The sequence below is a fragment of the Pinus tabuliformis genome, chromosome 6, assembly GCF_031772625.1.
Source record: "Pinus tabuliformis cultivar Carrire ecotype Pingquan chromosome 6, CPIR1, whole genome shotgun sequence".
Classification (NCBI taxonomy): Eukaryota; Viridiplantae; Streptophyta; class Pinopsida; order Pinales; family Pinaceae; genus Pinus; species Pinus tabuliformis.
In genome coordinates, this window is record NC_142292.1 from 1,606,136,829 (window position 1) to 1,606,150,815 (window position 13,987).

Sequence of the window (13,987 nt, forward strand, 5' to 3'; positions counted from 1 at the left end):
GTTGTAGAGAGCTTAACACATTGTGACATGAGCTTTTTTGGAATGTGAACCATAATTGTGTGACATTGGAGTTAAGCTTGACCTTTAATATTGTGTGAAAGGGAAAAGCTATTTAATAAGTAAACTGTGAGAATTTTTTATTTGATTTTAAATAATACAAAATGAATTGTTTATACAAATGAGATCATACACTTATTATTAAGTTGTTAATTTAGTCTTTGAGATGTTTTATTTGTGAGTCGAGATTTGTTTTACAATTATATGAATATTAAAAATAGGGTAATTTAATTTTTATGTTTTGGAAGAATTTTTGGTATATTTTCTAGTTTTTGGCAAATGTAGTAGGAATTTTTTTAGAATAATAAGTTTAATTTGTGAACCAGATATAATTCAGGTGCTCCACAAAATTTTCAGGTTGTTAAATTTATTTATGAATTCAAAAATGGATTTTTAATAACAACAAATATATGATTTAACCAAAAAAATTGTGCAGTGCTCAAAATTCCAAAACTATAAATTATTCATTTATGCATTAAAAAATAGAGTATCAATCATAACAAAAACATAATTTAACCAAAAAATTAGTCACATACCCAAAAATCCAAAACATAGAATAATTAAATAACACCATTAAAATCTATAAAAATACACATACTTTATTTCTCTAAACTTAAAACCAAAACATATATATATATATATAATTTTTAATCAAATAGATATAATGTTTGGGCTTTGTCTAAGGAAGCCACAAATGTCAGGAAAGTAATTTTGGCTGCGAATTTTTTTCAAAAAAGGCAGCACACAATCTTAATCAAAAACCTCTCTGACACACAAAATTTTAAAATTTGATAGCTTTAACCAAAATTTCTATGAGATTTTAACAAAAATTATACCATAATTTCCATTATTTTCAGAGTGAATTTGTAGGCTCCCTAAACTACTCTTAAATTTGTTTAGCAGCGAGTATCAAAGCCCTAATACCTAGAAAGAAGGTAAGATACATTCAATAATGTAAAATATAAATTACAGTACCCGCAATGGCCGGGGCCGAGTACAAATATCGCTCAATTCAGCATCATATGATCCCGAGGGGTACCGTTTGAGCTGCCCCAGAGGAGGGTAGGGCGTCCTACAGCTTTCCTCTCTGGGACAAGAGACGGTGTTCAGCCCACAGTGTCGTCCTCCTCCATGGTCACCAAAGATAATTTTCTTGAGCCTGGACAGCCTACCCTTGGCTGTTTGCCCGGGCTTCTTCACGGTCCTGTGCTTGGAAGCCTGTACCAATTTGTGTTTCAACTTAATATGCCCCATACAGCCCACCTTAGGGGAGGTTGGTTCCAAGATTTCGCGCCCAGTACATTTGCGGGGGATTAAGGAACCCCAGTGTGCTTTTGTGGGGCGATTCCTGGTGCAGTTATGTAGCCTCTTCAAGTCTCTGTCGGGGCTGAAGGGAGCTACAGTCAAGATTGCGATCGGCGTTCGGATCACACGGAAAGAATTCGTGGGCATTTGATGGCCTTGAATTGCGGCCATTTCGCTCCACTGAATCGGATTCTCGCTGTCACTGATGCATACGAGTAATGGATTCTGAAGACTGGCTTTACTGTCATCACGAAGTTTACAGGTATGGACTTAAAAACGTTTGAACATTCGAAGAAGTGATTTCAACGAATTCATTATTACGGGTGGCGTGTTCGCTGAATAGATTTGAGTGGACTTCTCATGATGTGACTTTAAAGGGAGATGTTCATCGTTGCAGAGTACATGGTAGACATGCTTGGTCAGAAATCCAAATAATAGTTACATGAGCTGTTATGCACAGTTATATATATAATATATATATGTGTGGTGGGGGTGGTGTTTAGTTTTTTTTTATTCTTTAATTTTTGTTTTATATATTTGAATATAAGAATTGTAATAATTGTAATATCTATTAATAATTGTAATATGCAGCATTGCTACTTAATATTTGTTTTTTATGCAAAACAATAATTACAAGATTACGAAGGTTGGGTATAGAATGATTAATAGTCAACATTATTTATATTTTTAGAAGTTAGCGAAGTTCATTGGAAATGGAAAGTAAGACTTTACAATGGTAAGAAACCCATAATTCAACACAATTAATATAGATTCTAAATTTTGCAATTTTTAGACTGTATACATATTACATGAAAAGAAAGTATGTTTGAGACGTGTTTCCTTAAGGGAAAGCATGTGTACCTAGTGAAACTGCCTTTAAAGTTGAATTGTGTGGAGCAAGCATACTAGACTAGAGATATCTTAGCCAATACAATCAATAATGGTCTATTATGACCAAATAACGCTATAATAGTTGTTGATCATCAACCCTATAAGCAATAATGCTCACTAATTAATCAAGGGAGTTTGATGTAGAAGCACTCTGTGGGTTTTAGAAATCATATTGGCCAAAAAGAATATATGACCTAGATGCAACATGGTATATTTGGAAAGCCAATTTAAATATAAACATTGCGTTGCAACATTCTTTTTATGTTTCTAAATAACTCTTACCTTTAGCAAAAGATGTCAATTTTATCACCAAAGTTGTAATGTTGAAGTTTCTAAATTGAAAAGTGATTTTATACTTATTTAATTCAAAATTATTTATTTATAAATATAATAAACCGTTATATCAAAAATATGTTAAAATAATAAATATTTAAAAGAAATGACACTAGGCTTACCTTGCCTAACTAGAACAAACTGTAGGCAGGTATAAAAACATAAATCCATCCCTAATTCAAATTTATTAAGCATTGAAACATCAAAATAAATTTTGAATGGTAAATCTTTATTTATTATTTTTTTTTGAAACTATTCATAATGTAAATATATGTATTGACCTGATTTGATGTTTCTTCAAATTATACATAGAAGATTTTGAAATATGGTTTCATAAGCTTCATAAATATTGTAAAATTTTGAGTAAAAGTTTTACATAAAAAGTTTTATCATTCTTGATACATATAAATCCATAATTAAAATACATACACTTTCTTTTATTTAGTAGGAAAAAATATATAATATTATTTTTATTATTTTAAACATTATAAAAAATTCAAATAAATAACTCATGTTAAAAAACTTAAATTATAAATATATTTTTAATAACTATAATGCAAAAAAAATCTTAAACATATAATACATACCATAAGCATAAAGAATTCACTGAAAGTCTCACATAAAGAAACTTAAGATGTTGAAAATTCCATAAGATTGCAAACATTATGAAAGTCATGTGTAAACATATTAAATGTAATACACACAGTAATAACAAAAAATTCCACTTAATCTATTGACATATGGGTGAAAATGAGATAATTTATTTATTAATTATGGTTTAGAATGAAAATATTAGAAAATAAAGTAACATATATTAATGGGTGTGTTTATAAAATTCAAAATAAACATAGTATCAATAAAAATGAAATATGAAGACTTATTATTTTCATTTAACTCTATGTTAAAAAAATATGCATAATTTAAAACTTATATTAAATAAAATGAAATATCAAGGCCTATTATTTTCATTTAAGTCTATGTTAAAAAAATATGCACAATTTAAAACTTATACTAAATTGTAAAATATTTAATTATTAATTTAATATGCATAAATAAAACTTATACTAAATTGTAAAATATTTAGCTATTAATTTTTTTTAATGCAATAACTTATGGGGTAGGGGAGAGCCTTCTATTGTTGTGTAGGGACCAATACTAGTTATAGTACTGATCCCACAAATTCGTAAAAAATATTCATAAATCATCAAAAATATGAACATAAATAGTTTATATTAAGTTATATAATTTAGTCCAAAATGGACCCACATATTGATTGGGCCAACAAGTGTCAAATACCAAACCTTAACATCACATGTTGACAAGACATAATGTCCCAAATATCTCCAACTCTGAATTACCAAATAAGTCAAAATGCACTACAAAACAATCCATTGAATCTATTCAGGAGTAAACCTATCCCATCAAACAATCACCTACAGATTTCCACTAGAGCAACACATCCCATTGCTCAGTAATACCTGCACAAGAATAGGTGAAATGTGTGTCAGCCATATGTACATGTATGTTTAACCATTCAACCTATTGAAGACAATAAATGACAACACTCAATCCAGGGTTAAAGACAATAAATGACAACATTGTATTAAACATACCAACCTTTTCAATTCAGGAATTAAAATTAGGAAAGCACATGGATCAACCATCAAAGATTATCAACCATTTGATCATGTACAAATCAATCCAGGCCACACATTTGAATTTGGGAGATGGCAATCCATGCCAATCTTCCCTAAGAATTAAATTCTATATGAAAAAACTATAAAACATCAACTCTTACTCTTTTTCATTTCAAACATTCATTATACTCATCAGCTATTGGAGACATGCAATCAAAGTGTTCAGACACTGTTACATTCATTCTATTCAGAAATTGTTGGAAACATATAAACTGAGTATGTACACGTTGTTACATCCATTCTATTCATCAGCTGCTAGAGACATACAAACAGAGTGTGTGCACAGTGTTATATTCATTATATTCATCAGTTGTTGGAGACATACAGGTAAGTTTTCATTGAATAATGTTACTATTTTTGTTTAATAATGAATAATGTTATTTTTGTTGAGAAACAAGGGTAAATTAAAGCCATTACAACCAATATCACGTGCTAGATAAATCACAAGATCGAGAAAAATTTCTATATGAATAGCATACCCACTGATTTAGAAACCAATTTCATTGCCACTGTAACATCAAATCTGACCCCTGCAACTCAATATCAAACTACTATAATAGCAAAGAATATCCTTTCAAAGAGAAAATTCTGATGTTAGGTAGATTCATTGTCTGGTTAGAGAAGCATTTCTAAATGAATAACAAACCCACTAGTTCAGAAATTCTCTTTTCCAGTATCAAGGGGGTCCGCTAGGTGTTGTATGCTTCCACAAAATCCATAAATTTGTAAAGAATCAAATTTGATTGGCACACAGAAAACTCAGTGTGAGTTGTTTCCCCTAAGCAGTTAACATCAAGGATAACTTCTTACCTATATTAATGCTCGTTGAGATCAGAAGCCTCCAACAGTATAACAATGAGTGAATAATGACAAAACTAAAAAGATATGTGCCTGAGGTGAATCTGAAATCAAAATAAGTATCAAGCAAACCAAACATTACAACACATCTAACAATAGTTATTAGAGTGAGTTAGGGTGGTGATATCATGTAGATTTGTTTCAATTGATTCTTCCTTGACATGACATGATGAGGATAAAAGCACGAAACCTTATTAGACTCAGCGGTCTAACAAACAATGGCTCAATAATGCATGTAATTGGTTGATATAAGACTAAATTATGTATGTGTTGTATATGAGATTTGTTCTATGGTTCTGATCTGATGGATTCTGTATGATTGATGATGTCTGATGGTTTTCTGATCTGAAGTGTAATATTATGTGATATGGGTTTATGAGGGGCATTCTCGGTATGTCTTTTTGTGTGTATATTTCTCATTATACAATGCAAACACATATAGTTTTCGGGAGAAAGTCACAAATCCAAATTGATATGCACATAAATCTCCTGTGGGATTTTGACAAGTTGGACAATCTTACCTTGGTTATGTATGCTCTAGCTGTTGGTTGCTCCGCATTTATAGTTCTTTAGTTCATTTGGTTATGTAAGAATCATTCTTCAATGAAATCAAGAAATACACTAGAGAAGACTCTTTGAAAGCTTATTTCTATGGATCAAGAAGTCAATCCAGTATTGTCGCTCCAGGTGGGACTAACAACACTAATAAGTGCTAGTTTCTTAAGACTTTAACAATACACTATTTTCCAAAGAACGAAGACTATGTTGGGGTGGCTAGTCACCTACGCATTTCTAAATGAATAACGGACCCACTGGTTTAGAAATTCTCTTTTCCAGTCTCAAGATGGTCCCCTAGGTGTTGTATGCTGCCAACAAACCAATAAATATATAAAGAATCAAAGTTGATTGGCACACAAAAAACTCAGTGTGAGTTGTTGCCCCTAAGCAGTCAACAACAAGGATAATTTCTTACCTATATTAATGCTCGTTGAGATCAGATGCCTCCAACAGTATAAAAATGAGTGAATAATGACAAAACTAAAAAGATATGTGCCTGAGGTGAATCTGAAATCAAAATAAGTATCAAGCAAACCAAACATTGCAACACATCAACAACTATTGAGCCAATAGATTCTAAGAACCGGAGATAAGGCATAATAGAATTGAACCAAATATTATTTGAGGTTGAATTACACCACAGTGGGGGCAACATTGGAGGCATATAGTGCACCATTAGGTGTGGAAAACCCAAACTGTAATAGCTGTGAGAACATGCTATATTATCTCCATTAAGGTCTGTCAAAGTCTTGCATAAACTTAAAGTGAAGGTTTCAGAGTGCTATCATGCAAATCTGCATCAGTGGACCTACCTAATAATTACAGTTCATCTAGCCTTACCACAACTACGCCTCTCTGTTTGGACTGGTAATTTTCCAGTCTCAAGGGGGTCCCTTAGGTGTTGTATGCTCCCAAAAAAACCATAAATCTGTAAAGAATAAAAGTTGATTGGCACACAGAAAACTCAATGTGAGTTTTTTCCCCTAAGCAGTCAACAGGAAGGATAATTTCTTACCTATATTAATTCTCGTTGAGATCATATGCCTCCAATAGTATAATAATGAGTGAAGAATGACAAAACTGAAAAGATATGTGCCTGAGGTGAATCTGAAATCAAAATAACTACATAACTACATAAAGAGACTACAACTAAGAACCCTTACATAAAAACATGCTAACCTTATTAGGAATAAAAAAAAATGGCAAGAACAAAATGAGTGCCAAAAACAATGATTTGAGGACACAAAAAGTTAGTTGGGTTGAAGAAAATCAATTATGTCAAAGTTGTTACAAAAAAGAAAAAGGAATATCTCTTCTTGATAACTAATACTTTTACCAACTAGGAATAAAAGGAATGCCAAGAACAAAATGAATGACAAGAACAATGATTTGAGGACGCAGAAAAATAGTTGGGTTAAAAAATTGTGTTATGTCAAACCTGTTACAAAATTAAAAAGGAATAGCTCTTCCTGATAACTCATAAAAATCATCTAAGAATCAAATAAAGAAGTTTAAACCCTTCCAATAATGATTTTCAGATCCGAGATGTATTCAGTTACAATATATAGATAAAGCATTGATTGTTGTTGCTCATTGATTGCAAAGGCCAATGAATTTCCTTGTTTTCTAATACAATTTTTTAAAATCAGAATTTGGTGGTAACTTTGCAGGTTGTTGCAGCCATGCCAAGAGTTTCTATTGCAAATCGTACAAGGAACAGGAGGAGGCGAGGGGTGAGGGGGGCCCAACTATGATCTAATTCATCAAATGAGGATAGGGGGGGTGATGTGAATGCTCCCAATGCGCCCAGTAATGTCGTTGAAAATGACATTGTGGTGGCATATCATGCTATCCCACCATCAACCACAGAGTCGCCTTCAACCACAGTGCAAGGTGCAAGTTCAACAAAGAAAATCAGTTCCATCAGAGGTTGGACAAAGCAAGACATGCTAGCTGCAATTGATGACATCGAGTTTAAGGGACATTCAATCTGTGCCTTTGCAAAAAAACATGGTATTGCTGCCTCTAACATACATTATTGGATAAATGGGTTGACTAATACGAAGCGTAGAGGGCCTGTTACAGTTATGACTGAAGAGGAGGAGGCCAAGGTGGTTGAGTGGTGTAAGGAGATGGCCCAATTGGGACATGGGTTAGAGATTATACAACTTAAATCCACAGTAGCTCAAATCTATTAGGGGAGGCTAAAGCCCTTCAAAGATGGGTTTCCTGGTAAATCATGGTGGAGTGGATTTAAAAAAAGGCATCCAGACCTTTTGCTACGTACAACTGAGGGCCTTGACAGAGACAGGGCTTTAAATCTACACCCCACAATTGTGTCCAAGTTCTATAACACTCTTTCTGCTGCATATGAGCAACACTCATATGCCCCAGACCATATATGGAACTGTGATGAAATAGCCTTACAGGCAGGAAGGAATTGTGGTATGCGAGTAATTTCCAAAAGAGGGAGTAGAAATGTGCCTGAAATTTTGCCTAAGAGCAGGGAGTGGATCACTATTCTTTCTTGTGTCAATGTAATTGATTCTTCAATCCCAGGATTTTACCTATTCAAAGGTAAAACACAACTAAACAAGTATATACATAATTATGAACCAGGTGCATGCATGGCAGCACATCCCCATGCATGGATGACAAAGGAACTATTCTTGAATTGGATTTGTCACTTTGATGCATCTGTACCAGGTGGTGTCTCACCTGAAAATAAACACCTACTAATTTTAGATGGTCATGGAAGCCACATGGCTTTGCAGACAATTGAGGAGGCCAACAATTTTAGCATTGACATGTTAACATTTCCGACTCATACCACTCACAAGTTGCAACCCCTTGATGTCAGCGTGTTTAGGCCTTTCAAGAATTATTTTAAGATCGAGCAAGCTTCGTGAATGGCAAAGAATCCAGGGGTGGAAGTAAAGAAGTTTGAGCTAGCTGAGCTTGCAAGTAAAGCATTAAAAAGGGCTCTCGCACCTTCTAATATCAAGGCTGGATTTAGGAGGACTGGTATATAGCCACTTAATGTTGATGCTCTTGTGCATGATACTTGTTGTAGCCAAGCATTTTATGTGGAAGGTCAAGAAGCAGAGAAATTACAAGACCATGTTGATGCCCAAGAAGATGTTGTTGTTGTTGAAGGTATAATGTCCCTTATGAAGGGCACTTATGTGGTGATGATGATGAACATGTGAGTGAGACACAGTTCAGTCATGAACCAACTATCAATATTATCGAGGTTGTCACACCCACCGAACCACATGCCAATTCTACATGTGATATTCCATATGAGGCAGTTGATGAAACGAATGAAAATGTAAACTTGATTTCAAATGATAATGCAATAGGATTAAACAATGAACAATTGAGCATGCCAACCCAGGTAAGCCCACCATCATGGTTGGAAGAGGCCATGTGATGAATATCAACACACATATTGTGTCTATCACCAATGAGGAAAGCATGGACATGCCTTTACAACCATCAGAGTTGAACACCGAACTTGTTCATTATTTTGTGGATAATGGTTCACTGGAAGAGGAGCCTGTAAAACATGAAGTACCTAAATAAGACAATAATGGGGGCCAATCAGTTGTACAGGAGGCTGAAAGCCAAGTGGCAGATCCTAGGAAGCATGGTACAAATCAAAGATTACTTGGTGCATTCCTAAAGCTACCAATAGAGAGAGCGAAGGCCTCATCAAGGCACTCAACTGCAGATTTTCTTCGTTTTGGGAGGAGTTCACAGTTGCTCACATCTAAAGATTATATGAATTTATTATTTAAGTCTGAACATAAAAAAATGAAATTCAAGAAACTAAAAAGAGAAAGAAGGAGTTGGCCAAGGACAAGAGAGTTGCAAGGATTACAGCAGCAGAAGCTTGATCAAAGGAAAGGATGGAAAGACAAAAAGCAAGGGAAGATAAGGAACATCAAAAACAATTGGCAAGGCAAGAGAGGGAGGCAAGAAAGGTTCAAGAAGTGTTGGAAAGAGGAAATAGGCCTTTGAGCCTCAGTGTAAGACAATTCAGAGGAATGTAGCGGCCACATCTCTCCTCTGAGATAAGCTACCATTGCCCAGGCTAGTTTATTTCCATTTCTGTCTGTAAGCATATTTCAATATTTTACATTAATGAAATGAAGTATTATTTCTGTTGTATCTCTGTACTTATGGTTATCTCTATAATTTATTGCATTCCTATTTAAATCCGGATCAGAGGAGGAGGGGTGACAAGAAGGGAAGTCTATGGTCCAAGCCAGTTTGAGGCAAATAGGATGATGTCCAATACAATGGAGCACATTGCAGAGCACACACCATCATACCAAGAGATTTTTAACATCCAAGTCCCCCACTATCAGCGAAGGGTTTTTCCCACCTCATATACCCCTACCAGTGTAGGTTTAAATCCTAATTGTGTTTATATGACACCTACACTTAGTGCTAGGGTTAGTAACACAAGTGGACACTTGGGTTACTCAGTCCCTCCATGGCTACAAGGAGAAAATTGGAGTCAACGATATGGTAACGTTCAAGCACATCCTAATCAACCAATCTTGGGTATTCCACCATACTTGGGTTAGGCAAGAGACTCAATAGTTTTGGGCAAAGCAAGAAATGGAGGCCATCAAGCATAGGGGTGGCATGAATTAATTTTTGTAACCACATCGCAATGTGAAGTTTGTAAGGACACAATATGTTGATTGGTTTCATAGTAGAAGCTAAACTATAAAAATTGAATTTGAATTGGAATTATGATATGGAATTATGATGAAAGGCAACATAATAAAGAAGGAAAAGAAGTGAACATGAATAAAAAATAGTTATCAATAGAAGATACTAATAACCATCGAGAAACTGAGAATGAGGGGATTTAGCAAGAGACAAAGAGATATAAAATATCTATCGAGTGGAAGATATTTGTTTTAATATTTCAAGAGGGGTTATACATTGACAATTCCTATTTGAAGAGAGGTTATATATTGCACATATAAAGATAAAAAATTTATCATTGTAATTAGGATCATTACAAACATATTCACTATTGAATAATAAGTAGAAGCTTCATTGTAGCTCTTAATGCAATTATGGTCCATCATGTTCTCAATGTTAATGGAATTATGGTCCATTCACTTGAAAATCTATCACATTTTGTCCTAAATCTTGAATGGAATTATGACCCAACCATTATGACAGAAAATAATACATGCTTCTAAAAGTATTCCAAAGAAACACTAAATAAAAAGAGATGAACCAAGCAAGCCTCCAACAAAGAAATAACACACCATACCAAAAATGGTTTGCACTTTGATAAGGCAAGATAAATAGCTCTAGTGATGAATGAACCTGAAACGTGCATCTTAACAGACTTGAAAATCTGATGTACATATAATGTACAGTAAAGCCATGAGAGTGGGGCTAAACAGTGCAAAGCTTCTTGACAAAATCCACAATGCAATGAAAGATTCCCCACATTCTATGGCTCTTCATACTAAAGGTTAAACCTGAAAAACATAATTACCTAGACCATTCTTACTGTGTTTAACAAAATCTATAACATAAGAAATGGAAAAATCATCACATTTACATTAAAAAATCAGGACTACAGCTACAATTTCAGAACCACAAAATTAGCTCCTATCAAAATGAGCAAAATTGAAAATGTTGCTACAAGATTGAGGAGCTCAATAGCGTTTGACTGCCATAATATTATGGGTTATGATTGAGCAAGGGTCATCGTATCTTAGAAAATATAAACTCTGTATGAGATCTCCTTGTTAAGGGATTGGTATTTCTATTTTATTGCCAAAGCTGTATATGTTCTATCCTTTTGAATTTTAACTTGTAATTTGCTATAAGAAAATACACATACCTAACTATTAAGTCCAATTTCATAAATTTGAACTGTATCTAACCATCAAAACAATCGTCAGACAGTTGATTCTTTTTCTTTAGGGTTGTTCTCAATGTAAAAGCTTTATGTGATGATGATGTAATGCAAGAAGAGAAGAATTTTATTTACAAATCCGTCATAGATATTTCAAAATGAACGAAAAGATAATTTTACGTAAACTGGTATGATATTGATAAGCCAAGTGAAACTTCACGGAATTGAAAATTAAAAGTGGAAATACCATCCAATAATGGTTTCTATTTCAAATGACAGTGGAAAAACCATCAAAAAACAAAGAAAAAGAACAGTTATAGAGGGTACTCGGAAACCACCAAAATATTTAGGTGAGTAGATAAAACAAATATCTAAAAAAAATATGCCCTTAAAACTATGGAAAACTTCCATCAAACATTCCCAAAACGAAATATCCACAAGTGATGTTGTTCAAAATTTTCACAGTTCGTTTCTTATGTTGTTCAATTTCAAACAAAAGCAATAGACTCACCCCAAAAGGGCCGAAATAAATTTGAAACCTACAACTACATGGGTACCTTGCACTATTCAAACCCACCTAGAAATTCACAAGAATATGGGTTCATGGAACTCAATTAACCCACCACTAAATCCACCCAATTTGACACACCCATGATCTCCTTTTGATGAAAAAAACCCAAAATTTTCTCTGTAAACCAAGTTCTTCCTTGTCAGTTCACTGGTAAGGTCGACAGAGTATTACCTATGTCCCCCCATGCTTCATTCTCACAGTGGTCTCCCTATCCGATTGACATGAAATTTAGAGCCATGAGCCCCCCAAAATCTTAGGCAATTTTGGTGAAATAGTCACCTCATAAACCTGACACCTAAGCCAAAGCAACCTTGTTTTGTATAACAAGAGTAGAAAGAAATAGTCATTGTGAATTGCAGTGTCTTCACCATCAAACAATAATTGAACAAACCTATTTCTTTTAGCAACACAAGTCAAGTTTCATATATAACATCATGTTAGGTCCTATTCAAAGAAGAGGCAGGCCCTACTTATATGGGTACTCACAGTGTACTAGTAAGAGAAGCTATCTATCAAAAATCCAAACACCGCAAGAAATACCCAAACCTTGGCATGGCAAGGACTCGAACCCCCAACTTCGACCTTCTGCTTCTATGCTAGTTAAAGTGAAACCCTCTCAGTCATCTACTTCTTTCATGCTGAAAGAGAAAACCACTGAGGAGGATGTCCCCAGACAAAGAATCACAAGATATGGCCGCAAACACAAAATGCCACAAAACTGAAAACCCACAACCTAAAACCCAAAACCCACAACCCAAAATACACAAAACTGAAAACCCACAAATTAGCCAAAACCCACAAAGGTAAAGGTGTTTAAAAACACATACACAAGCATAACAAAGGCACAATAATCCAATTTCGCCTAAATGTGTTAAAAAAAACAATATTCAGGCTGGTAGGACAGTGTCCTACCTTCTATGTCCAGTTGTTGTTTTTTCTCCATGCTAGAAAGCCACAGGAACCCCAGATGCTCCAAAAACAGTAGCTCACACTGCAACAACCTGCAAGACAACATCAAACATGGTTAGATATCCTCGAAAATGGAGAGAAAATGTGAAATTCAAGCTCATAAGTTTAACTACAAGCCTGAAAAAACCGTTTGGAGCGCGAAACGGCCATGTCCAACACCAAGTTGAGCTAAATCCACCACAGGGAGAAATGCAGACGAATAAAAAGCCCATAACACCAGACGGGGAAGAAAAACCAGTCTAAAAAACAAGACAAAACAGACGAAAACAACCGAACAACCTCCAACACGACCATCTCTGTTGGTCCATAAACCACTACCCACATCATCGACGACCGTAATGGCAGTGACCGCCATTAGAGTAGTGACATGCAACTACCTGGCAGAGCGAACAGACATGAACAAGACCCAAACAGAAATGAACGCAACACAAAACAAGTCTCAAGGTTGTACGCGTTACAAACCCTAAACCCCGTCTCCACCTGCTAAACCAGTGGCTATGTCAAGTCAATTGGTCACTGCATGTGTTTGGCATGTGTCGTACGAAAGATGAGCATAATAAGAAGGTCACTTGACATGGCCCGGTTCAAACACTTGTAGCTCTCCCCTAGTATAATTGACTATTGCTTTATTTTGAAGTGGTGTTTAAACCCTGAAATACCATAAAATACAAAATATAAATCCCCATAAATCATATATATGAAAAAACATTAACCTTATAAAATTTTAAAATATTTATTCTTAAGTTCATAAATAATAAATATAAGTAATTTTCAATTATTCATAATAAAACAATTATAAAATAAATAAATAAAATAAAGAAATTAAAACTTTTTACAAACCTGTATTAA

At 34.4% G+C, this 13,987-nt stretch overlaps 1 protein-coding gene across 1 annotated transcript; it reads right to left on the reverse strand.

Annotated features, from left to right (window-relative positions):
- Positions 1-827: 827 nt before the first annotated feature.
- Positions 828-1,600, reverse strand: LOC149265016 (uncharacterized). The gene has a single exon (XM_089391145.1). It carries the CDS (start codon positions 1,531-1,533, stop codon positions 1,024-1,026), a length of 510 nt encoding a protein of 169 aa, XP_089247271.1. The 5' UTR covers positions 1,534-1,600; the 3' UTR covers positions 828-1,023.
- Positions 1,601-13,987: the final 12,387 nt, after the last annotated feature.